This window comes from Elgaria multicarinata, chromosome 7 (genome assembly GCF_023053635.1).
Source record: "Elgaria multicarinata webbii isolate HBS135686 ecotype San Diego chromosome 7, rElgMul1.1.pri, whole genome shotgun sequence".
In the NCBI taxonomy this organism is placed as follows: Eukaryota; Metazoa; Chordata; class Lepidosauria; order Squamata; family Anguidae; genus Elgaria; species Elgaria multicarinata.
In genome coordinates this window covers 110,636,741-110,663,609 of record NC_086177.1, presented here as the reverse complement: position 1 = coordinate 110,663,609, position 26,869 = coordinate 110,636,741, and the positions used below count along the sequence as shown (strand labels likewise).

General features: G+C 45.2%; 1 protein-coding gene across 2 annotated transcripts in view; it reads left to right on the top strand.

Moving 5' to 3' along the window:
* TSNARE1 (t-SNARE domain containing 1) overlaps positions 1-26,869 on the top strand; it is a 504,015-nt gene that overhangs the window by 272,936 nt on the left and 204,210 nt on the right. For both annotated transcript variants that reach the window (XM_063131213.1, XM_063131212.1), the window contains exons 7-8: positions 770-844; positions 2,897-2,953. In XM_063131213.1, the coding sequence (XP_062987283.1) occupies positions 770-844; positions 2,897-2,953 (132 nt within the window). The remainder of the gene's footprint in view (positions 1-769; positions 845-2,896; positions 2,954-26,869) is intronic.

Here is a 26,869-nt window from a genome sequence, read left to right as displayed (position 1 = left end):
CACTAATGGTGCCACCACCATTAGAAGGAGGCGGGGGGATATGTGATTTCCCCAGCCTTGGGGAAATGGTGTGTCGTCGTCCCCCCCTGCTGATGTGTGCCATTAACTCAGAAGAGGGAAAGGACAAAGGACTACGGGCCTGTCCTGGCTCTGGGTAGGTTCGTCTGGGCCTGTAAAGGCCGGACACGTGGACATCCACTGCCCTTCCGGGCCCAGGTGGATTTTTGTCCCAATGCTAGAAGGGTACTAATACAGAGGAACTTCTGCCTTTGATTGGCCACATGCCTCATGTCAGAAGACATAGGCACTTACTAGGTGACCTGAGGATAGAATGTGAGGGCGCTTTATTTATTTATTTATTTATTTATTTATTTATTACATTTTTATACCTCCCAATAGCTGAAGCTCTCTGGGCAATTCATAATTAAAGCCATAGTATACAACAGATCAAAGCATCATATGAACAGCCCCAATGGTGCTAGGTATCTGGATTTCACCACCATCTGCATTGCTACAATTAATCTTCTCTAGATAACCCAGTGGAGATATCAGAGCACTTAGCTCCAGAAGTGAGGAGCGTTAAGTCCTTGTGCATACACTGTAATGGTTCACATCTGGAAGATATGTAGGGCCCATTCGCCTGGTGGTCCTATAAATAACACAGAGGTCAAAGTGTCTTAGGGGTTTACTATATGTGAATACTGCTAGCACAAATGTAAGGGACTCTTATATGCTAAATGTGCTTGTTCATCTTCTTTTTTTGTTCTAGCAAGAACGACTCCAATTGGACCGGCTGAAGAACCAACTTTCTGATGCCATTCAGCGATATGGCGCAGTACAAAAGGTAAAAGGCATTTCTAAGGTTGGGGAGGGAAAGGGAAGGAGATAAGAAGAATGGTTACTGAGCTGGAGGGCTTACTGCATCGGGACTGTGGGTTCTATCTCCCCCCCACCCCACCTGAAGGTTGAATAGCCATGACCGGGGTGGTTCACCTACGGAGAAGCAAAGGGGGGAGCAGAAGAGGGGGGTGTTGCATCTCCAAAGTAAGCTTCTTTGGATGGGATAGAAGTACATTATTTTTTCTAGGCTGCCTGACTTACCCCTACAGGGGTAACAGACATAACACTTAACCATGGTTTATTTTCTTTAACCATAGCTAGGTGTATTATCTAAATACCTAAACCAGGGTGGGCAACTTGTGGCCTTATAGATGTCTTGGCCTATAGCTCAAGTCAGCACTAGCCAGCATGGCCAGTGCTGAGGTGTGACGGGAGTTATAGGCCAAAACATCTGAAGTGCCCAAGTTGCTCACCCTGATGTAATTGACTGAAAACCAGGGTGTGAAACCATGGTTTGAAGTGGGTTTACCAACTATGGCCATAACTAGACAGGGCGATATCCCGGGGTAATCCCCAAGATCGTCCCTGTGCGTCCACATGATGTTCCCTCCCTTTCCTCGGGATCTTGCCCTACCCTTTGAGCCTGCTTTTTCCATGGTCTCGGGCTGATCCCGAGACCGCGGAAAGTGTGTGCAGGCATCACGGTTTGTCCGGCTCCTCGCGGTTACTCGCAAGGAGCTGGGACCCGCCCACGGGGGCTCTGTGCCCATCGGGGATTGGTTGGGAGGAGCGGGGGAAATTATTTAAAATAAAAAAAACCTGACCTTTTGCGCACGAGCATTTGTGCGCTCTTCTCCTTTAACAAAAAAACACACAAAATGGCGGGTGTGACGTCCTCTCCCTCCCAGGTCGTCGCGCGCCACGTGTAAACATAGCGGGAGATCTCGCAATGAAAATATTGCGAGATCCTCACCCCTTCGTTGCACTAGACCTGGTAGGTCTAGCTGAGGGCTATGATTGTATTAACCAGGGTGAACATTACATCTGCAACAGCAAACCATGTTTAAGGCTGTTCCTTTGCCTCCTTGCTTGCAAAGTGGCAGGGCCTGCTGGGGTCTTTTATACATGCCTTCCAGGGACAAGAATTTGGGCTGACCGACTAAGCCCCAGTTTCACTGTCTCTGTTTTCCTAGTGATAAAAGGATCATAGAATCATAGAATAGCGGAGTTGGAAGGGGCCTACAAGGCCATCGAGTCCAACTCCCTGCTCAATGCAGGAATCCACCCTAAAGCACCCCTGACAGATGGTTGTCCAGCTGCCTCTTGAAGGCCTCTAACGTGGGAGAGCCCACAACCTCCCTAGGTCACTGGTTCCATTGTCGTACTGCTCTAACAGTCAGGAAGTTTTTCCTGATGTCCAGCTGGACCATTCCTTGTGAACTTCATAATATCATGGTGTTTCCCATTCCCACTTCTTCCAGAATTGTATTTAAGGAGTTTAGGTTTTTTTTTTTTTCCTTCTAAAATGTTCCCAATCATCATAAATACTTCTGCCTTGTATTATTATTATTTTATTCCAACTCTCCTGCACATGCTGGATCGATGTACCTGGAGATATATCTGACGACGGATGTATCTCTGCTACGACTGCTTCTTTCCCCCCCAATATGTGTTTCATCTAGAGCTAAGCATGTTATTTTCCCTCTATATATTTATTTTTAATAAATTACAATTTGACAAAATTATCCTTTGCATTCCCCCCGCCCCCAGAATGGCCCTGAAGGGGGCTGTTCTTGAGTAGCAAATTGCTACTTCTCCACACTTGCAGCTGTCATTTGTAAAATCCGTGGATTGCTTTTGATAACCCTGTCACCCTTGAAGTTTAAATTACTTCTAGTTTCTCAAAGGTCTACCCTCCTATTCCTAAATCGCACAGTTAACTCATTTCCCTCTTTCTTTTCTTTTGTGTGTATAAAATTATGAATAAACAAGATTCTAATGCATTTCAATTCTATCCTGACCAGTAATTCTATTTTCCACCCCCTTCTCTTGGCAGAAAATTGCAGAGAAGTCCAAAGCCCTGCTTCCCACAGGACAGAGAACCAGGAAGCAGGTAAGTGCAGTGTTGATTCAGATTAAGCTACAATATATTTCGAGCACGTACACAAACCTCTCATTTCCTTCTTGATGTTAGTCACTGTGGTAGGGCTGTACAAGTCCGTGCTTCGAATTTGAAAATTCAAAGCATGGAGGCCATTTCATGACGGATCCAGCATTTTATGAGGGATCCGCCATTTCAATGCAAGGCCTAGCGTTCCTATGCAGCCTACGATTCCCAGCATCCAGTGCCTTGGAGGGCTGTACTTACCAGGGCCCAGGGATAGTGGGTATACAGTAGGTCTACAACTCCTGATTGTACGCTACCATCACCTGCTCTGCCGGTCCGCTGGTGAGATCGACCTCCTCAGACCTCTGCTCCTCCGGCCTGATCTTCCTGTGCCCGGCCCGGAGGAGCAGAGACTGGATTTGCACAGCCCTATTGCATGGTTTCTTTTAACTCCCCAAATAGAATGATGCTAACCAGCACACAACTGCTAGAATATTACATGGTATCAAAAGAACTGGGGTAAACAAACATTTTATGTAACGTATTAATTGTGCCGTATCACGTACCGTGCATAAGAATACAATAATAGTTTACAGAAACTGAACAAGTTGTTTACAGTAACCGAGCATAAATAGATTGCAAGAAACTAAACAAGTTTATTTATTTATTTATTTATTATTAATTACATTTCTATACCGCCCAATAGCCAGAGCTCTCTGGGCGGTTCACAAGTTGTTTACAATAACCGAGCAAAAATAGTTTACAAAGACTGAATGATAACAGAATAGTTTGGAATAACTGAGCACTTACAGGCCTCCGGCTTCTTTCACCTGTTTCACAAATGCTTCATCAGAAACAGAATCTCACAACCGAGAAAACTTAATTGAAAATAAAATAAAAAACTCAAAGAGGGGGTTACACATCCAGAATGTTAATATAATATGTCTGCTGTAGTGACGATATAACACCACAATGCTCACCTTTGCCTCCTCACTGCACTTCTACTTAAACCTGGGTGAGGGATGTTGAAACAGACCAAATCTGCCTCCTTCGGTTCCCAATCCACCTTTAGACGGCCACACCGCTTCCCCTGGTTCCACACTGTTCCCCATGGCTGCCAATCAAGTGATGGTTTCCTGGCTCTCCCATTTTCCTCTCGAAGGTTGAAACTAGGGTGTGCTCTGCTTTGCTTTGGGTCGGGGAAGCAGAAGCGGATCGGGGTGCTTCGCCTCCCCTTAAGGCAGAGGCGAAGAGGATCGGGGGGCAGCGGAGTGTCACAGAGCGGATTGAGATGAAGGTGGATCTTTCGCCTCAATCCAGAGCTCCGAAAGAAAGGTAAATGGGGTTTTTCCTGGTGCTGCTGCAGTCTTTGTGGCAATGGCTGCAGAGCCATGTAAGGGGGCAGAGGGGAGGGGGGCTTACCTGCCTCTGTCGCGGTCCGGCGACGGCTTCAACTGAGGCTGAAGCTCAAACCGGAAGACCAGGCCACAACCACGGCCTGGTCTTCCAGTTTGAGTCCTTGGGCTCAGTTGAAGCAGCCTCCGGACCGCGGACGGGCACAGGTAAGGGGGGAGGAGGGAGGAAAGCCTTACCTGGCACCGCTGCCGCCACAACCACAGTCCGTGCAGCGACGGCGGCAGAGCCAGGTAAGGGGGCTGGGGGGAAGGGTCTTACCTGCGTCCGTCCGTGGTCCAGTGGCTGCTTCAACTGAGCCCGAGGACTCAAAAAGCAAGACCAGGCCTGGTCTTCCTGTTTGAGTCCTCGGGCTCAGTTGAAGCAGCAGTCGGTCCGCGGACGGACGCAGGCAAGGGGGGAGGAGGGAGGGGGCCTTACCTGCTGCCACTCCCGCTGCTGCGGAGCTCTAATTCAGATCCTGAGCTCTGGAGCGGAGCAGACCATAGGCAGTTCGACGCGGGGCGGAGCAGGCCCGATCCGCAATTTGCGAATCAGGCGCATAGCGGATCGAGGGGGTCCGTGCACAGCCCTAGTCGAAACACCTCTGCTAAGGCTTAGTGACTGGCAGTATGAACTTTAAGCCACAACGCATTGGTATTTGGGGGAAACTTTGCCCTCACTCATTTTGCCATTCGCCCTGATCACTTTACCCACCATTGGTATGTGGCTCCCCAAAACTCCCTCAAAGCTGAATTCAGCCCTCATCCTGAAGGAGGATCAACACACCAGCTCTGCGGTACACACTTTTAATGTTTTCTCAATGAAGTGCCATCCATCCACTCTAGCAAGGATGAAACACTGAACATTTCTATGACTTTGGTGCTGTCGACTGAGCAGACGTCCCATCCCCGCAAAACTGTTTTTCATCCACAGTAACTCCTGATCCACCTACCCTTCTGCAATATTAAATTATGTTCTTACGGCATCTCCATGATGTGTGCATAACCCCCCGAACATGTTTTAGTCCCACCCACAACAATAAACTTTAAAGGTACACAGCACAAAACCTCCTGCACCTATTCCTCTGAAACGCTGAATGTTTCTTCTGTAGGGACATTTCTGTGATGTATATCAATTTCATATGAGCTGCCTACAAAATAAAATAAAATAAAATAAACAAATCCTTAAAAAGAAGAAGAAGACGAAGAAGAAGAAGAAGAAGAAGAAGAAGAAGAAACAAAACAAAATTGTGAAGCCTGCTTTCAGAAGAAGAAGAAGAAGAAGAAGAAGAAGAAGAAGAAGAAGAAGAAGAAGAAGAAGAAGAAACAAAACAAAATTGTGAAGCCTGCTTTCACAAGAAGAAGAAGAAGAAGAAGAAGAAGAAGAAGAAGAAGAAGAAGAAGAAGAAGAAGAAGAAGAAGAAACAAAACAAAAATTTGAAGCCTGCTTTCACAAGAAGAAGAATTTTTTATTTATTTATTTTATTTATTTATTACATTTTTATACCGCCCAATAGCCGAAGCTCTCTGGGCAGTTCACAAAAATTAAAACCACAGTAAAACACCAACAGTTTAAAACATAATTACGAAATACAGTATAAAAAGCGCAACCAGGATAAAACCACACAGCAAAGTTGATATAAGATTAAAATACAGAGTTAAAACAGTAAAATTTAAATTTAAGTTAAAATTAAATGTTAAAATACTGAGTGAATAAAAAGGTCTTCAGCTGGCGACGAAAGCAGTACAGTGTAGGCGCCAGGCGGACCTCTCTGGGGAGCTCGTTCCACAACCGGGGTGCCACAGCGGAGAAAGCCCTCCTCCTAGGAGGAGGAGGAAGAAGAAGAAGAAGAAGAAGAAGAAGAAGAAGAAGAAGAAGAAGAAGAAGAAGAAGAAACAAAACAAAATTGTGAAGCCTGCTTTCAGAAGAAGAAGAAGAAGAAGAAGAAGAAGAAGAAGAAGAAGAAGAAGAAGAAGAAGAAACAAAACAAAATTATGAAGCCTGCTTTCACAAGAAGAAGAAGAAGAAGAAGAAGAAGAAGAAGAAGAAGAAGAAGAAGAAGAAGAAGAAGGAGAAGAAGAGGAAACAAAACAAAAATTTAAAGCCTGCTTTCACAAGAAGAAGAAGAAGAAGAAGAAGAAACAAAACAAAATTGTGTAGCCTGCTTTCACAAAAGCCCCTGCACCTATCTGTCTGGAATTTGGCAGGATTCATTCCATTGTAAGACGGGGCTCTGCCAACAAATTTCATCAAACTCTACTGAGGAAAGATGTTACTAGCAATTCTCTTTAAAAAATGCGCGTACACACACACTCACACACAAATATAATAACCTGGGTAGTATTTCTATGGGAGTATTAGGGTGGGGTGGGGTTCCTCACCTTGTCTTCCATCCACTGATCCTCCCTTGTAAGTGCTCTCAAAACCTGGTAGGGCTATTAATGGCTACTAGTCTCTATGGTGAAAAGCTACCTGCAGTATCAGAGGCACTGTGCATAGAGGTTGCCGGGGAACATGGGTGGGAGGAATCAGTTGCACTCATGTCCTCCGTGTGGGTTTCCCATGGGAAGCTGGTTGGCCACTGTGCAGACAGAATGCTGGATGTGGTATGCCCTTGGTCTCATCCAGTATGGCTCTTCTTACATTTAAGATGGATGGACCCAGGCTTCATGAGTATTTGCAGAGTCGCTGCTGCCATCTGCTCCCCACCTGCTGGACCATACAAGCCACTGGAGGGCTTGGCAGGCAGTTTGGGAGTGCCCCACGGCCATCTGTTGTACAGTGCAAGCTGCCCCCCTTTTTTTTTTACGCAGGACGGCAGCTCCATAATTTCCATATTTAAAAATCTGTGCAAAATGGCAGCCGTACAGGGCCATTTCCGCAATGTTACAGGTTCAGGGGGTCTCTTTACACCTCTTGAATGTTGCAGAGATGGTCTTTCACAGCCGCCATTTTGTGCAACATTAAAAATATGAAAATTATGGAATTGCCATCTTGTGTAAAAAAATGGTGGCTTACGTCGAGAAGCAGGTGACTGTGGAGCGCTCCCGGAGCACACAGGGCTTGGCGAGAACATGTACGAGTGTCCTGAGGCTCGTCAACCTGCATCCAGGGGCTGAGCATCCATTTTTGATGCTCGCAACATCCCTACATATGCCATGCTCCCTTTCTCACATTATTGGGTAAATTCCATCTTTCCCTTGTAGTTCTGCCTGTACGAATAGGGATCCAGAAAACTGTATTCCAATTCAAAAGTGCATACATATTTTATTTTATTTTATTTAAAAAAGGCGTTCAGTTCTGCACATTTCAACAGGTATTTCCATTATGTGGGCCTGTAGTCATAGAATCATAGAATAGCAGAGATGGAAGGGGCCTACAAGGCCATCGAGTCCAACCCCCTGCTCAATGCAGGAATCCACCCTAAAGCATCCCTGACAGATGGTTGTCCAGCTGCCTCTTGAAGGCCTCTAGTGTGGGAGAGCCCACAACCTCCCTAGGTAACTGATTCCATTGTCGTACTGCTCTAACAGTCAGGAAGTTTTTCCTGATGTCCTGCTGGAATCTGGCTTCCTTTAACTTGAGCCCGTTATTCCATGTCCTGCACTCTGGGAGGATAGAGAAGAGATCCTGGCCCTCCTCTATGTGACAACCTTTTAAGTATTTGAAGAGTGCTATCATGTCTCCCCCCCCCCCCAATCTTCTCTTCTCCAGGCTAAACATGCCCAGTTCTTTCAGTCTCTCTTCATAGGGCTTTGTTTCCAGACCCTTGATCATCCTGGTTGCCCTCCTCTGAACACACTCCAGCTTGTCTGCATCCTTCTTGAATTGTGGAGCCCAGAACTGGACACAGTGCTGTAGAAGACTCCTAACCAGGGCCGAATAGAGAGGAACCAGTACCTCACGTGATTTGGAAGCTATACTTCTATTAATGCAGCCTCATGTCTTGCAGGCATGCTGATTTGCACCTATTATTCCTTCTTGATCTCCCTTTTATAATATATTTCCCCCTCATTCCTCTCGAAAGCAAAATAAAACCAGGAAATTGAAGGTGTAAAACCTGTGCCACTGTTAATGCAGTGTTACCGTTGATTTCATTTCGTCCAGGTACAATGGCCAGGGAATTCACAAAGCACGGCACCAGTGATTTGAATGCTTTGTGAATCTATTGAGGCAGTAAAGTTAAGACCCTATATGACAACACAAAAATCCATGTCAACCCTGAGGTGGGAGTTGACTTGCATTTCCTTTGGGAACACAAACCTTTTTGTCTAGTTATCAGTGTTGATCAATGATAACGTAACATAAGAACATCCGAAGAGCCCTGCTGGATCAGACCAAGGGTCCATCTAGTCTAGCATTCTGTTCTGGCTATTGACCAGGAATCCACAAGCAGGACACAAATGCAACAGCAGCCTCCCACCCATGTTCTCCATGTTCTGGGATACATAGGCTTACTGCTTCTGCTACTGGAAGTAGCACATAGCTAATAGGACTAGTAGCCGTTGATGGCCTTGTCCTCCAGAAATTTGTCTAACTGCCTTTATCTAACCCCTTTTTAAAGCTATACAAATTGGTGGCCCTCACTACATGTTGTGGTAGTGAATTCCATAGTTTAACTCTTTGCTGCGTGAAGAAGTCCTTCCTTTTTTCTGTCCTGAATCTCCCACCAACTAGCTTCATGGGATGACCCCATTGGGTTCCAGTATTTTGAGAGGAAAATGTCTCCCCATCCACATTCTCCACACCATGCATAATTTTGTACACCTCTATCATGTCTCTCCTCACCCTCCTTTTTCCCCCAAGCTAAACAGTCCCAGCTGTTGTAACCTTCCCTCATAGGGGGGATGCTCCGGCCCCTGGATCATTTGAGTTGTCTTTATACCTACCTTTTCCTAAGTGTGGTTGCACCATAGATTTGTAGTTGAGCGGTCACACATACTGCTTTTACGTAGTGTTGTCAATTTCTGGCATCACGGGTTCCAGCAGGTCCTGAAGACACATCCGTGCCCTGATGGGGCCACTTGACATTGCTCAAAAGATGGGGTTGCTGCTGTACGCTGACCAGACTTTAGCATGCGGGGAAGCCAAGATGTGCCTTGGAATGTGGGTGGAGTGCAGTTGGCGGGATACCCAAATTGCCCAACTGGGTCCAAGAGTATGGCAGACCCCCCGTTCCCTGCATCCACACACCCCTGGATGCAGTTGGGCACTCCTGGCACAAGTGAGGTCCCAGCCCAAGTGCTCGTGAGGCCCCTGTAAGTGCTCAGCAGACACTCTTCCTGTGTCAATGGCGGCCATGCGGCCCAATGAGAAGATGCAGGCAACAGTGGGGCGAGTGCCTGCCAAGGTGAGATGCAGCTGAGTTCAGCCACCCCTACTAAGAGTATGACCCTGCATGTTCCACATCTTGTATCTTACTGGGAGGCTTTAGGCAAGACGCCATGAGCCTAAATCCATTTGGTGGAAGAAATCGCTGTTCTGGTGGAACTCCGACGCCTTTTCCTGGTGTGCAATTGGTTGAGTAAGCACTTAGCGGATCACTTTCTAAACCTAAGATCTGCAATCACTTGTGCAAGCGGCAGCATAAGTGGAGCTTTCGTTGTATAAGAACATGAGAAGAGCCCTGCTGGATCAGACCGAGGCTCCGTCTAGTCCAGCGCTCTGTTCACACAGTGGCCAACCAGCTGTCAACCAGGCATAGTTTGGAACGTGGTTTCTGCTTCTGCAACATCATTTGCTTCATTGGTGAAAAGCGAATGGCACAAGGTATGTGCAGAGTGTTTTTGTAGCACTGCTGAGAATAATTAAGGAACAAATAAAAATTCCCGACCAGCCTCTCTATAACTGGAAGGAGTAGGAAAGACTTGGTTTCAAGGCAAAGGAGGCTTAAGCTCCAGCACCTACCTTTTATGGACTGAGCATTAAGTAGGATGTACGGGAATTCTGTTCCTGTTCGCAAATCACGTGGCCCTGAGTGCAAGCACAATCAGGAATGCAATCCTTGGGATTTGATGATGATGATGATGTTGATGATTATGATTATTTGAAATTTCCTGAGTGCACATTTCTCCCTAAAGTCTGCATTTTCATGCTTTAGCTTATGTGAAGAAAGTGCTTATTGGGTGCATGCTTTTAAAAATGTGCATTTTTCTGTTGGCAATATGAAGAAGGCAAAATGAGCTCCAATGAGGAATTTGAGAACCTCAGTGAACATTACATGTTCTCCCATCCTGAGCCTACCGGGGTGGGGGTGGGAGGAATCAGAGAGGATTGAGGGGGGACATGATAGCCCTCTTCAAATACTTAAAAGGTTGTGACATGTCACACAGAGGAGGGCCAGGAACTCTTCTCGATCCTCCCAGAGTGCAGGACACGAAATAACAGGCTCAAGTTACAGGAAGCCAGATTCCCCCTGGACGTGAGGAAAAACTTCCTGACTGTTAGAGCAGTACGACACCGGAATCAGTTACCTAGGGAGGTGGTGGGCTCTCCCACACTAGAGGCCTTCAAGAGGCAGCTGGACAACCATCTGTCAGGGATGCTTTAGGGTGGATTCCTGCATTGAGCAGGGGGTTGGACTTGATGTCCTTAGAGGCCCCTTCCAACTCTACTATTCTATGATTCTTTGACTGGTTCAGCATCGCTCTGCAAGATGACGTTTTGAAACGCCTGCATGAAAGACTGTGTCAGGGCAGTGGGGGGGGGGGAGAGTTGGGTGATCATGATGCTTTTCACTCCCCCCCCCCCAATGATCTCTTCCGTTCTGCTCTCACCAAACTGCATTTGTGTCGGCTTTAAATCACGTCTCGCCCCCTCCTGCCGAAAGGTCACACGGTTACCGGAGAAATAAATGGGAGCTCTCATCCAGCTTGTCATCTCATTCCGATGTGAAATGCAGCATTATTTTAATACCCGCAGAGATGGATTATTGAAAGGGAGGGAAATTGTATTCTTCTAAACCCCTCCTTGGCCGCAGCGTTTATAACATGATTAAAGGTGAACGCTGCCAGTTGCTGGTGCCTCCCCAGTCCCTTCTCTTTTTCGCTCATTTCCTCCACCCCGGAATAATATTTTGGAAAGTAGGTAACCCCTTATGACACTGGACGGAATATATAAACCTTCAGAAAAGAGGAATAATGGAGAACAAAATGCCAGTACTAGACTTAACTGTTTGTTTGTCTTGAGGTGGAGTTTGCTTACAATTCTGTGTGCATTTCCAGAACAAGACTGAGATGCTGTTAGTAGGTGACTCCGCTGACAGGACAGGGTGGGTGGGTGTTCTACTGGTTCTGGATGAAGGAGCAGGTTCGTAGCTTGGGGGTTCTTTTAGATCCATCATTGTCACTTGAGGCTCAGGTGACCTCAGTGGCATGGAGTGCCTTCTACAAACTCCGGTTGGTGGCCCAGCTACGCCCTTATCTGGACAGGGATAACCTGGCTTCAGTTGTTCATGCTCTGGTAACCTACAAGTTAGATTACTGCAATGCACTCTACGTAGGGCTGCCTTTGAAGACGGTTCAGAATCTGCAGCTCGTGCAAAATGCAGCAGCCAGATTGATTTCGGGAACCAGAAGGTTCGACCGTATAACACCTGCTCTGGTCCGCTTGCACTGGCTGCCTGTATGTTTCTGAGCCCAATTCAAGGTGCTGGTTTTGACCGATAAAGCCTTACACGGCTTGGGACCACAATACCTGATGGAACGCCTCTCCCGATGTGAATATACCCGGTCAATACGTTCAACATCTAAGGTCCTCCTCCGGGTGCCTACTCCGAGAGAGGCTTGGAGTGTGGCAACGAGGGACAAGGCCTTTTCGGTGGTGGCCCCCAGACTATGGAACGATTTCCCTGATGAGGCTCGCCTGGCGCCAACACTGCTATCTTTCCGGTGCCAGGTTAAGACTTTCCTCTTTGCCCAGGCATATGGCGGCACATCTTAATCACCCACATGTTTGGTTTTTTTAAAAAACGTTTTTTAATGCTTTATGTGTGTTTGTTCTGTGTTTTAGAATTTTAAATTGTGTATACTTGTTTTTATTTTAATGTTAGAATTTCTGTGAACCGCCCAGAGAGCCCTGGCTATGGGAGCGGTATATAAGTGTAATAAATAAATAAATAAATAAATAAGTTTAGTAGCACTGGGGAGGGCGCCCTCCCTTTCCTACCCCAGGTGTTAGATCCGGAGGGTTTGGGGCGGCATACCACTTCTTCTCCCTTCTCCCTGTATTCTTGCAACACATGTTCTGCCTGAGCTATGGGGGAATCCTTCTTATTTTATTACTGCATTTATATCCCGCCTTTTTTCCTCCAAGGACCCCAAGGCGGTGTACATAATCCTCCTTCTCTCCATTTTATCCTCACAACAACAACCCCATGAGGTGGGTTGGGCTGAGAGTCTGTGACTGGCCCAAAGTCACCCAGTGGGTTTCCATGGCTGAGTGGGGACTAGAACCCAGGGGGGATTCTACACATCGTACTGAGGGCGCTTCCATGCGCCCCCAGTGCGACCCCAAAGCAATCGTGTAGCTTGCCTGAGAAGAAACGAGGAAGAGGCGTCCTTGCCGCCGCCACCCACCTACCTCCTCGCCGGCCGGGTCGGAAAGCTCGGCGGAAGAAGGCGGGGTGGAGAGCGGCTCTCCACCCCGCCTTCTTCCGCCGAGCTCTCCGACCCAGCCGGCGAGGAGGTAGGTGGGTGGCGGCGGCAGCAAGGACGCCTCTTCCTCGTCTCTTTGAAAAGGCAAGCTACACGATCACTTTGGGGGCGCACTGGGGGCCCATGAAAGCGCCCTCAGTACGACGTGTGGAATCCCCCCAGAACTCCCGACTCCCACCCTGTCGCTCTAGCCACTACACCACACTGGCTCTCTTAGCATTTGCGTGCCCACCTTTCAAGTATCCTCTTGCCCTCCTCTTCAAAGCCCCTATCCAAAATGGAAGGGTTAAATTGACCTTAACTTTGCCACCACCTAGGGTGACCCTATGGAAAGGAGAGCAGGGCTCCTGTATCTTTAACAGTTGCCTAGGAAAGGGAATTTCAGCAGGTGTCCTTTGTATGCCTGCAGCACCTGGTGGAATTCCCTCTTCATCACAACAGTGAAAGCTGCAGGAGCCCTGCCCTCTTTTTTTTTTTTTTGTAGAGTGACCATTCTTATCAATTCTACACACAGCAATGCATATTCCACCACACTTCCACATTGAGGACCAGAGGATTTTAAGTCGTCCTTCATGGCTCCATGTCCAGAGATTTCTTCCCTTCTAAATGTTTCATTACCAGTTTGTTCTGTTCATTTCTTTTGCTTCATTTCCTCCTTCCTGACTCCCAAAGCACCTCCCACCAGTCCCGACTCACCACAAAGATCTGAGTTTGCACAGAGTCCTCTTTAATCACCGTTTAAGTTGTTAAAATAAAATCTCACTAGAGGTAAAGTTCTCCAACCCCCCGGAGAGCGCCATGGACTCCGATTGAATTTCAATTAACCGCAGCCAAGAGAAATGTACGTAAGAGAAAACGTCTTTTTCAAAGAGGAAGCAATGCTCTGTGCTTTTCTTTTTCAGACCCTCCCTGCCAGGGTGGGAGCTCAGTGGAGTGGAGGGAAGGTCTCCTTAGTACAGGTCCTTCAAAGAAATGTGGCACCATCCACACTGGGGCAGCATGGGAAAGAAATGGTTCCTTTATTTCTATGGAGACGTTGACAGAGCCCATCTTTCCATTTTGGAAGGGACTGTCACTCAGTGGTAGGGTACCGGCTTTGCATGCAGAAGGTCCTGGGGTCATTCGTGGATACCTCCAGTTCAAATAGGTGTCATGTCTAGCACTGCTCCCCTTGGTTTGGAAGAAGGTGTTTCAGGTGATCAGTCAGAATCAGACGCTGAAGTAGAGGAGTTGGCGCCAGACATAGGCCAGCCTGTACCAGTGGGGGAGAAAGCTCTCATGGGTTCTTCACCAGCTGGGAGTGAACCCTCTCCAGAGCTTATCTCCTCAAGGGCAAACACTACACAGTCATGATCAGTACACAGGATGATCAGGGGTCTGGAAACAAAGCCCTGTGAAGAGAGACTGAAAGAAGTGGGCATGTTTAGCCTGGAGAAGAGAAGATGGAGGGGAGACATGATAGCACTCTTCAAATACTTGAAAGGTTGTCACACAGAGGAGGGCCAGGATCTCTTCTCGATCCTCCCAGAGTGCAGGGCACAAAATAACGGGCTCAAGTTAAAGGAAGCCAGATTCTGGCTGGACATCAGGAAAAACTTCCTGACTGTTAGAGCAGTAGGACAGTGGAATCAGTTACCTAGGGAGGTCGTGGGCACTCCCACACTAGAGGCCTTCAAGAGGCAGCTGGACAACCGTCTGTCAGGGATGCTTTAGGGTGGATACCTGCATTGAGCAGGGGGTTGGACTCGATGGCCTTGTAGGCCCCTTCCAACTCTGCTATTCTATGATTCTATGATTCTAATATTCTTCCAAGGGGGAGAGCATGGAGAGGTTAGTCGATCCTAGAGTACGCCATAGACTAAAATGGGCGGAGCTAAAGGAAGGCGAGAGAAAGTCAGCCCAGCTCGCATCTTGTCAGAAGCTGCCTCAGAACTAGTCTCTCTGAAGTTAACGCATCTTGGGAAAAGGCTTTCCATTCTTTTGAAAGGACAATTTTCTCGCTTAGTTTGCATAGTTTTGCCTAGGAGAAAGTTCCTAGAGATTAGACTCTCTTCAGGTCTAAAGTTTTGAATAAAGCTTTGTGGATTACTTAGCGGGCCTCGTTATTGTCTCCCAAGAAGGCGGGAGGTTTTGGGAAACACAACATTAGGGAAGGAGAACCCAAGCCCTGGGGAAACAAATCTGGCCTGCCAGGGGTCCGTGCCCAGCCCTCTGGGATTCCCAACATGCCCATGCATCTTTCTGCCAAGTACTAATTGTCCGTGCAGGCTTTTGTGCAGTTTGCCGTCTCCCAAACCTTCCTGCTAAGGCTTAGTTACTGGCAAGGATGTTGAAAACACCCAACTAGGTCCAGGAATCCAGCGGACTCCTCCATCTTTGCACCCGACAAGCGAATCTGGCAGCCATCCATTCCCCTTGCACAGAAGTGGCAGCTTGGGGATTTCCATAAAAGTGATGTTGCTCGAATGGTTCAAAACAACAGCAACCCACAAATGCTCCATTTACACAAAACGTAATGTTGTGCAGAAAGGGTGGCTCGGGATTTCTGTCAAAGTTTCAGTCTCTCCCAAATTTGATTTTTTAAAATAAATAAATAAATAAATAAATAAATAAATCTGAAGTTCTCTTTGACCCCAGTATGGCGAACTTTGTGAATTTGGGTAAATTCTTATCAAAAATGAACCGCCACGAAATGCTCACCCATCCTCATCCCATGTGGGTTGAATAACGTGACCTTTGGCAGGGCATTTCTCCCCCCCCCCAAAAAAAAAGCAATTCACTAATAGTTATTTTAGACTGTTGGTTGTTTTTATTATGGTTTCAATTTTTGTGAACCGCCCAGAGCGCTTTGGCTATTGGGCGATATAAAAATGCAATAAATGAATGAATGAATAAATAGTGATTCAGTGAATGGCTACTTTTGACTCCATTTTTCCCCCCCCCTCCCATTGTTCAATACAGCTTAATTTTTTAGTTTCGTCTTCATTCCTATTCCCTCCCTTCTCTTCTTCTTTGTGGGTCTCTGTTGAAGATAAGATTCTGAAACAAAGAACAATTAAAACTCTTCTGTGACATATGTTTTCCCCCTCCTTTTTTTTTCTCGATAGCGCACAAAGCAATCTCTCGCATTTCTGCCCGTAACCATCCTATTAATGCTAAAATTGCTCCTATTGACATAATCATACCTTTTTGTGTGTGAAGCTAACAATGTAAATATGCTTGAGGAACAGCCAGGGAGTGAAGATAAGACTATTTTGGTGCCCAGGGGACGCACATGAGGCAGGGAGTACTAGGAGAGCATTATGCATTTTGCTCATCAACAATTTTTCAATAAAAGAAGATTTCAAAACTGAAACAGCTTTCAGCATATTAAACCTGACGCTGGGAAACAAATTGGAAATTGCAGGCAGAGTATCCGTGGTGGTTTCTTATTAGTGATGTTTTCTGCAGCAATCAACTCCACGAAACTTGGTTTGATTAGAGAGGAGGGAGATGAAGGGCGGACTGGTTGAGGATGCCCTGAAATACCTTTCCGGGAGAGACTCGAAAACTAGTTCTAATAAAAGTGTGAGGGTTTTGTGTGTGTGTTTTTAGGAATGGGAAATAGCAACTCTTTTCCATGTAAGATCTCAGCAGTCTTGGCAGAGATAAGGGTGCAATATGGACACCGGCCTGAAAAGAGTCCAAGTATGGTGTAGCGGCTAAAGTGTTGGACTGGGAGTCGGGGGATCTGGGTTCTAGTCCCCACTCGGCCATGGAAACCCATTGGGTGACTTTGGGCCAGTTACAGACTCTCAGCCCAACCTACCTCACAGGGTGGTTGTTGTGAGGATAAAATGGAGCGCAGGAGGATTATGCATACCTCCTTGGGTTCCTTGCAGGAAAAAAAGGTGGAATATAATAATAATAATAATAATAATAATAATAATAATAATTTATTTATTTCTTACCTGCCTCTACACTTGGATCGAGGCGGGGAACAAGAATGAATACAAAACACATTAAAAACTGATTAAAAACATAGCATACATGATTAAAACATCCTTAAAAATTATAGAATCATAGAATAGCAGAGCTGGAAGGGACCTACAAGGCCATCGAGTCCAACCCCTTGCTCAAGGCAGGAATCCACCCTAAAGCATCCCTGACAAATGCTTGTCCAGCTGCCTCTTGAAGGCCTCTAGTGTGGGAGAGCCCACAACCTCCCTAGGTCACTGGTTCCATTGTCGTACTGCTCTAACAGTCAGGAATTTTTTCCTGATGTCCAGCTGGAATCTGGCTTCTTTCCTGATGTCCAGCTGGAATCTGGCTTCTTTTAACTTGATCCCGTTATTCCGTGTCCTGCACTCTGGGAGGTTCGAGAAGAGATCCTGGCACTCCCCTGTGTGACAACCTTTTAAGTATTTGAAGAGTGCTATCCTAAAAAAAACATTCTAAAATTTCAATGGATAGGCATGCCGGAATAGATCAGTCTTATTGCTTTTTTAAATGCAATAATAATAATAATAATAATAATAATAATAATAATAATAATAATACAGTCCCTTCCCGCTTAATTTATATTTATCAAAATATCGCTATGCTGCTTTTCTTCCACAGATGTCATTCAGGGCATCTGATTAAAAGTAACTAAAGCAGCTTCCAAAGAGTCCTAACAATATTATGTGCAGGGGGAAGGACTAACTTACCCCATGTAAATGGGTACAGAACTGCAGTTTATATTATTAATATTTATTTATTTATTACATTTCTATACCGCCCCATAGCTGAAACTCTCTGGGCCGTTTACAAACATTAAAACATGTAATGGTTAAGAACCAGATATACAGAATATTAAAACCCATAAAAATATAAAACAGATAATATTCAAAATTTAAAAACCATCAAAGCACATGCCTTGCCGTATCATGGCTGAAGAGACCAGTGGTCCTGTTACAGGGATGCAGTACTCCTTTTCATATAGTCACCCTAATTTAAGGCTATTGCTGGCCATCACTACATCTTGTCTCTTCTACCTAGTATGGGGAAAGAGTCTTCAGGAAAAGGAGGACAGAGCTCCTGTATCTTTAACCGTTGCATAGAAAAAGGAATTTCAGCAGGTGTCATTTGTATATATGGGGAACCCGGTGAAATTCCCTCCTCATCACCACAGTTAAAGCTGCAGGAGCTATACTAGAGTGACCAGATTTAAAAGAGGACAGGGCACCTGTAGCTTTAACTGTTGTGATGAAGAGGGAATTTCACCATGTTCCCCATATGTACAAACGACACCTGCTGAAATTCCTTTTTCTATGCAACTGTTAAAGATACAGGAGCCCTGTCCTCCTTTCCATATGGTCACCCTACAAATGTGTGACCAGACATGCCAAAAGTGATGAGCTTTTTCGGTGGTAAACTAGATCCAGAAGAATGTTCCATCCATAGCAGCATCTGTCTGGGTGTAGAACTTGCTAAGCATTTGCACGTTTGTTCGTGTGCCTGTGTGTATGTGTGTGTGTCCCTTTAACAGAGACAGAGTGGGGGTGGCGTTTTTTTTTAATTTAATAGCCTGCCATGTTTTATTTATTTATTTATTTATTATTGCATTTTTATACCACCCAATAACTGAAGCTCCCTGGGTAGTTCACAAAAGTTAAAACCATTCAAAGCATAAAATAAACAGTATAAAAACATGATCTAAAATACAATATAAAAGCACAACCAGGATAAAGTCAGCAGCGGTGCAGAAATGCAAATTTAAAATACAAATTTAAAACAGCAAAGTTAAAATTGAATTTATTGACTGTTAAAATGCTGAGAGAATAAAAAGGTCTTCACCAGGCATCTGAAAGAATATAGTGTCGGTGCCAGGCGAACCTCCTTAGGGAGCTCATTCCACAGCCGGGGTGCCACAGCAGAGAAATTCTATATAGGGGTCCTCCTCCGTGAGCCCCTGCCTAAGGAAGTGAGGCAGGTGGCTACCAGGAGGAGGGCCTTCTCTGCTGTGGCACCCCGGCTGTAGAATGAGCTCCCCACAGAGGTCTGCCTGGCACCTACACTGTACTCCTTTCGTTGCCAGCTGAAGACCTTTTTATTCTCTCAGTATTTTAACATCTAATTTAACTTAAGTTTAAACTTCGCTGTTTTAATTCCGTATTTTAATCCTATATCAATTTCTGCTGTGTGGTTTTATCCTGTTTGTGCTTTTTATATTGTACTTTGTATTTGTGTTTTTAGACTGTAGGTTGTTTTATTGTGCTCTTCATGGTTTTAATTTTTGTGAACCGCCCAGAGAGCTTAGGCTATTGGGTGGTATAAAAAGGTAATAAATAAATGAATAAATAAATAAATATAGTCCACTCCTTTTACCAAAGTTACAAGACACCTGCCCACACTACAACCAGAAATTTTTTTATAGTGCTTGATTAACTGCAGGAATCTATGCAGGTGTTAGGGATGTACAGGGATTTAATTTATGATGTGTGTTTTTAAATTGTTGGTTGTTTTATTATGTTCTTCATGGTTTTAATTATTTTGTGAACCACCCAGAGAGCTTCGGCTATTGGGCGGTATAGAAATGAAATAAATAAATGAATAAATAAATAAATCTCAAACCACGCGAACGTATCCCATTTACAATCCCGAATGTGAGAACATGAGCAGGCACGCTCAGTGGAACTTATTTCTGAATCAAATTGCATAGGATTAAACTGTATTTGATTTTCATTTTTTTTTCCAATGAGGAGCAGTATATAAATAGTCTAAATAAATAAATAAATAATTTGTTTATTATGATACAGACGGGTGAGCTGGTGTGCTCCTTTTCGCCTTGTGTTTGCCCTGTGAAGGTACAGAGAACCTGAATGGGGTTTCTCTCTTCAGAAGATTATTATTATTATTATTATTATTATTATTATTATTATTATTATTATTATTATTATCCTGCCTTGCGGCCTTACAAAGTCTAAAACATACATGGGGGGGGACACAAAACCATAAACGTTTAAAATACAAAATTATAAGATATTAACATAGATGGAGGGCCAGATTATTCTCCAAAGGCCTGCTGGAACAAAAACGTTTTAGCCTGCTTCTGAAAGCCCATCAAGGAGGGAGCCAGCCTAGCTTCCCCAGGAAGAGAGTTCCAGAGCACCGGAGCAGTCAACGAGAAGGCCCTCTCCCATGTTCCCACCAAGCGCGCCTGTGAGGATGGTGGGACTGAAAGAAGGGCTTCTCCAGAAGATCTCAAAGCACGGGCAGGCTCATAAGGGAGAATACGGTCTTTCACATAACCTGGACCCGAGCCATATAGGGCTTTATAGGTCATAACCAGCTCTTTGAATTGAGCCCGGAAACAGACTGGAAGCCAGTGGAGCTGTTTTAACAGGGGAGTTCTCTGCTCCCTGTAACCAATCAACAATCTGGCTGCAGCTCTTTGAACCAGCTGGAGTTTCCGAACACTCTTCAAAGGCAGCCCCACGTAGAGTGCATTACAGTAATCCAATCGGGATGTAACTAAGGCATGTGTCACCGTGGCCAGGTCCGACATCTCTAGGAACGGATGCAGCATAAAGACTGCCGTTTCTCTTCCTTCCTCCCAACACATTTTCTTTAGAATGAAATGTTTATTAGGAAGACGATATCTCCACTCACGGACAAAGATAATTCACGCAAGCAATCAGCCCCGGGTTAACTGGAGAATGAAAGAGTCACCATCTCAGATAGAGAGGAAGCTCTCAACCATCCATCAAATAATCAATTACAATGTCCATTAGTACCCTTTAACCACACATTAGAAGAATTTACCAGGCACTCGAATGTCCAGGTCATCACCCCTAAGGATGAGCAGAGATGGGAGGAATTGATCAAAGTTTTGATGCCCCGTGATTTTCAAGTCAGCAAACAGACACCGTCAATTGGCTTTTGCATTTGTGAAGTATTTGAGAGGATGATGGTTGGGGAATGCTTTCCAGTCAGCTTGACCCAATGGGAATGAAAGTTTGTTCCATTAAAAAAAAAGAAGAAGAAAGGAGGTATTTTGGGTGAACGTTTAATGAGCGTCATCACACAGGGGGAAATCTTGTTTGCTTACCATCACTTCTCCACTCACGCATTTGTTCCTCGTTACTTCCTCTTTCGAAAGAGGAAGTAAACAACATGTACATGGCCCATTCAGTGGGCTGTTTTGATCCCCCTGCTTCTGCACAAGCAGGAGATAGCAACAACTTCTGTCTTTAAAAGTAAGCCAGACATAACGGGGTGTGTTTTTTTTAGGACGGCAGTGGTGATGGGGCAAGCACCCACACCCCGATCATGGTGTGGGTGGATTCACAGTCGTCTTATGAGAGTGCCCCCAGTCCTCTCTCCAAAATCCCAATGTGTCCACAGACCCAAACAGTTTGTTGAACTCTGTGCCAACTGTTGATGGGCAAATTCAGGACTTCTGCTTCCCCTTCTTATGGTTCTTTAAAATGGTCTTCTTCTCAAATAGAAGACTGCCCCCGCCACTCTTCAAATACTTGGAAGGTTGTCACACAGAGGAGGGCCTGGATCTCTTCTCAATCATCCCAGAGTGCAGAACACAGAAGAATGAGCTCAAGTTACAGGGAGCCAGATTCCGGCTGGACATCAGGAAAAACTTCCTGACTGTAAGAGCAGTACGACAATGGAATCAGTTACCTAGGGAGGTTGTGGGCTCTCCCACACTAGAGGCCTTCAAGAGGCAGCTGGACAACCATCTGTCATGTATGCTTTAAGGTGGATTCCTGGCTTGAGCAGGGGGTTGGACTCTATGGTCTTAGAGGCCCCTTCCAACGCTACTATTCTATGATTCTGTGATTCTTGTAGAGTAAAATACATGGCCACCTTACTTCAAAACCATTCTGGTCTGTTTTGTTTTAATCCCACTGGGCTCTGTTGAGTGCCCTTTCAGGGTCGAAAGGCAATGCAGACATTTTCTAGCATACATAAGTATTTACTGCCTCTCTGCATGTCTCTGTGGATAGTGGAAAACTAGAAAAACAGGGATGGTTCAGAGGAAAGAGGAACCCTCCGCCAAATACACCCACACAGTAGAGTAGACAAACTAATGTCTGCTTCATTGGCCTACGGAGCAATGTGGCTCTTAAGCAGTGCGTTGCCAGTTCAGAAAGGATATAAAAAGAATTAATGCACAAAATGGGGGAGCGAAAATATCATCATTGCCAGGGTTAGGAGACATAAGAACCTGAAACGAAGAGCTAAATTTATGTAGCCTTGGGAAGAGGGTTTGGCAGAGAAATGATTGCACTCTATAAATACTTTCAAGGTGACAATAGACATGAAGAATGGGTAATTTATTTACAGTCCTGGGTGACATGAAATCTGTCAATATGGCCGAAAGCAGAGGCTAGAAACATTTAGAGTTGATAGCAGGCCAGCATTTTGCTTTAGGGGACACTGGGCTAAAGAATTGATCTCCCATGGGGCACGATGAAGGAACACAATCTCCGCCGAAGTTCCATGACAGAGACCCTAGGTAGGAATGAGGTCGCTTTAATAACCCTGTGCCTATGAAATATACGCCAATTGTGATTTCAAATTATCTTTAGAGCCTCTAATGCCAACAAATAAACCCTTATTTCAATGTTCCCCAGGAGAGTATTTAGATTACAGACAACTATATTGCAGTACAACTTCCAAGTGGGATAATCAATATGAATTAAAGGCCGGACACATTTTTCAAAGTCAGAAAGAGAATCTCAGTGGGTACTCCATACCTGATGACAACCTTGATGGATTTGGCTGGAAAGGTAAAAACGAAGACAATGCAATTAATTGTTGCTGGAGGGTTGGCATCCTCCCTCTGAAGGGTTGCGTTACCTGGACGTTTATCCTGTCGTAAAAACTGATGATGAAATCTTGAAATGGGGGAAGGGGGGAGAGTTAGAAAGGTAGGGTGACCATATGAAAAGAAGGACGGGGCTCCTGTATCTTTAACAGTTGCATAGAAAAAGGAATTTCAGCAGGTGTCATTGGTATATATGGAGAACCTGACAAGATTCCCTCTTCATCACAACCGTTAAAGCTGCAGGAGCCCTGCCCTCTTTTAAATCCGGTCACTCTAGTATAGCTCCTGCAGCTTTAACTGTTGTGATGAAGAGGGAATTTCACCAGGTGCAACATGCATACAAAAGACACCTGCTGAAATTCTATGCAACTGTTAAAGATACAGGACCCCTGTCCTCCTTTTCATATGGTCACCCTAAGGTGTTTGGTTTGTTTTCAAGCCCCTTAGGGGTGGAACTCAGTTTTATTTCAGCTTCATAACTAGTTCATAATGGGCAGTGGAGCTTCCTTCGGCTCACCCCCCCCCCCACGGACTTTGATTCAGTTCCTTCTGCAGCACCCCACTTGATCTGCATTGGCTCGGGCCAGTTTTCAGATTTTCCAGGGATTTTGTGCATGGGGGAGGGAGGTCCTGCAATTTGCACACATTTCTGAGCTTGGCTGCTTCATCGTCGTTTGAAACTTAATATGGCAAAGACTGAATTGCTTGTTTTTCCTCCTAAACCTTCTCCTCATCTCTCATTCTCTCTTACTGTCAATGATGTTACGCTTACTCCGGTCAAGGAAGCTCGTAGCCTTGGCTTTATATTTGATTCCTCGCTCTCCTTTATTCCTCATATTGAGGCAGTAGCTAAATCCTGCCGTTTTTTCCTGTATAATATTGCCAGGATTTGATCATTTTTGTCTGTCTCTTCTGCCAAGACTCTTGTTCATGCTTTGGTTATTTCTCTGTTCGACTACTGCAACCTTCTTCTCACTGGCCTTCCTTCTTCTCACATCAGTCTGTTGGTTTCTGTCCACCACTCTGCCGCTAAGATCATCTTCTTGGCTCGCCGCTCTGACCATGTTACTCCACTTCTGAAATCTCTTCATTGGCTTCCAATTCACTCCAGAATCCAATATAAACTTCTCCTGTTGACCTTCAAAGCTTTTCACGGTCTAGCTCCTTCCTATCTCTCCTCTCTCATCTCACACTATTGCCCCGCTCGTGCTCTTCGCTCCTCTGATGCCATGTTTCTCGCCTGCCCAAGGGCCTCTACTTCCCTTGCTCGGCTTCGTCCATTCTCTTCTGCTGCCCCTTACGCCTGGAACGCTCTTCCAGAACATTTGAGAACTACAAGTTCAACCACAGCTTTTAAAGCTCTGCTAAAAACTTTTCTTTTTTCCTAAAGCTTTTAAAACTTGATGCTGTTTGGACTTTATACTGTTAGTTTTACCCTACCCTGTGCCTGTTTTACCCTACCCAGTGCCTGTTTGCATTCTCTTCCCCTCCTTCTCGCTTTACTATGATTTTAATAGAATGTAAGCCTATGCGGCAGGGTCTTGCTATTTACTGTTTTACTCTGTACAGCACCATGTACATTGATGGTGCTATATAAATAAATTAATAATAATAATAATAAAATAATAATAATAATAATAATATTTGCACAAGTTACCACCAAATTTGTGCAAATCATGGCCCAACTTGTGCAAATTATGCCAGTTACAACCAGATTTGCATAATTTGCACAAGTACGGCTGTGGTTTGTGCAAGTTCATAGAATCATGGAATAGCAGAGTTGGAAGGGGCCTACAAGGCCATCAAGTCCAATCCCCTGCTCAATGCAGGAATCCACCCTAAAGCATCCCTGACAGATGGTTGTCCATGTGCCTCTTGAATGACTCTAGTGTGGGAGAGCCCACAACTTCCCTATGTAACTGATTCCATTGTCGTACTGCTCTAACAGTCAGGAAGTTTTTCCTGATGTCCAGCTGGAATCTGGCTTCCCCTAACTTGAGCCCGTTATTCCGTGTCCTGCACTCCAGGAGGATCGAGAAGAGATCCTGGCCCTCCTCTGTGGGACAACCTTTCAAGTATTTGAAGAGTGCTATCATGTCTCCCCTCAATCTTCTCTTCTCCAGGCTAAACATGCCCAGTTCTTTCAGTCTCTCTTCATAGGGTCAGTTGTAATAGTTCAGCTGTAAAAATGCAGTTTGCTGGGAAATTTGTGCAAATTGCAGAAGATAAAAAGAAGAAGAAGCAAAAACATTTCCGGAGTTCAGGAAATAACCCGCAGCTCAGCTCTCAGATGTAAAGTGAGTTGTACATGCCCTGCAACTGCAAAGAAGTTCTGGATTTCCCAGTGAGGGACATCCCTATAACACGGTCACCAAACTGGGCAACCTCTCCAAGACCCTCTTAGTTTACCACTCACATTTCCTTGGGGGTGACAGTGGAAACGGCAGTGGAAATGCTAACATTTCCCATGGTGCCATGGTGTCTTCGGGAGCTACCGGAAATACTGGTACATCTAATGGAGTCCCCACCACCAGCCTTTCACCTACTTTCGGTGTTGTTGTTGTCATTTACGTTTTGTAAAAGTAAAGGTAGCGGCTGGGCCCTCTTATGCTTCCAATGACTTCATAAGGAATGGGAAGCCGCCATCCCACACCAAATTCATAACAGACTTTGGAGTTACGTTTCTCTAATTTGGACAATAAATCATTTGACCTGAACCTAGCTGTGGGGGTTTGCCCTGAGCTAATGATGGCTTTTTAATTTATCTCAGTGCCTGGTTGGAATGCTCTATACCTATGAGGAAAGACTATAGAGTTTGTTGTTTATTCGTTCAGTCGCTTCCGACTCTTTGTGACTTCATGGACCAGCCCACGCCAGAGCTTTCTGTCGGCCGTTGCCGCCCCTAGCTCCCCCAAGGTCGAGTCCGTCACCTCCAGAATATCATCCCTCCAACTTGCCCTTGGTCGGCCCTTCTTCCTTTTGCCTTCCACTTTCCCTAGCATCAGCCTCTTCTCTAGGGTATCCTGTCTTCTCATTATGTGGCCAAAGTACTTCAGTTTTGCCTTTAATAGCATTCCCTCAAGTGAGCAGTCTGGCTTTATTTCCTGGAGTATGGACTGGTTTGATCTTCTTGCAGTCCACGGCACTCTCAGAATTTTCCTCCAACACCACAGTTCAAAAGCATCTATCTTCCTTTGCTCAGCCTTCCTTATGGTCCAGCTCTCGCAGCCATAGGTTACTACGGGGAATACTATTGCTTTAACTATGCGGACCTTTGTTGTCAGTGCGATGTCTCTGCTCTTAACTATTTTATCAAGATTTGTCATTGTATTGGGGTCTTTTTTTTTAATCTAGCTTGGAAACAGGGGGATACCACTAAGGGAAAGGAAGGCATGATAAGAGGTTTCCTAAAATTGTGAACTAAATACAAAAATACTGAATTCAAACCAAAAGAAAAGCATAATTCTTCTACGGAGCGCAAGGTGGCACTTGTGGGGTTCCCAGACAGTTTCCTATACAGACCCAGACCTGCTTAGCTTCATCAATGTTGTGGTGTGAAACTGATTGGCACTAGTTTCAGGACAGATGGGATTCCTTGGACCAGACCCAGCAGAAATCACAAAGGAGGAAGGAAATAGGGTGATTGGGGTAAGACAGTCTTCCCATCAAAAGACGAGGTTCTGTCTCAGCATGCACAGTCAAAATGACTTTAATGCAGACGTGTTACTTTGACATGTTTTATCAACTTCGTCTTACTCACAAAGTGTTTGCAAAGTGTGGCGAAATGTTTGTCATCCCCACCACAGTCTACCATTTTAATGACCATAGAATAATAGAATAGTAGAGTTGAAAGGGGCCTATAAGGCCATCGAGTCCAAACCCCTGCACAGTGCAGGAATCCACTCTAAAGCATACCTGACAGATGGTTGCACAGCTGCCTCTTGAATTCCTCCAGTGTGGGAGAGCCTACAGCCTCCCTATGTAACTGGTTCCATTGTCGTACTGCTCTAATTGTCAGGAAGTTTTTCCTGATGTCTAGCTGGAATCTGGCTTCCTGTAACTTTA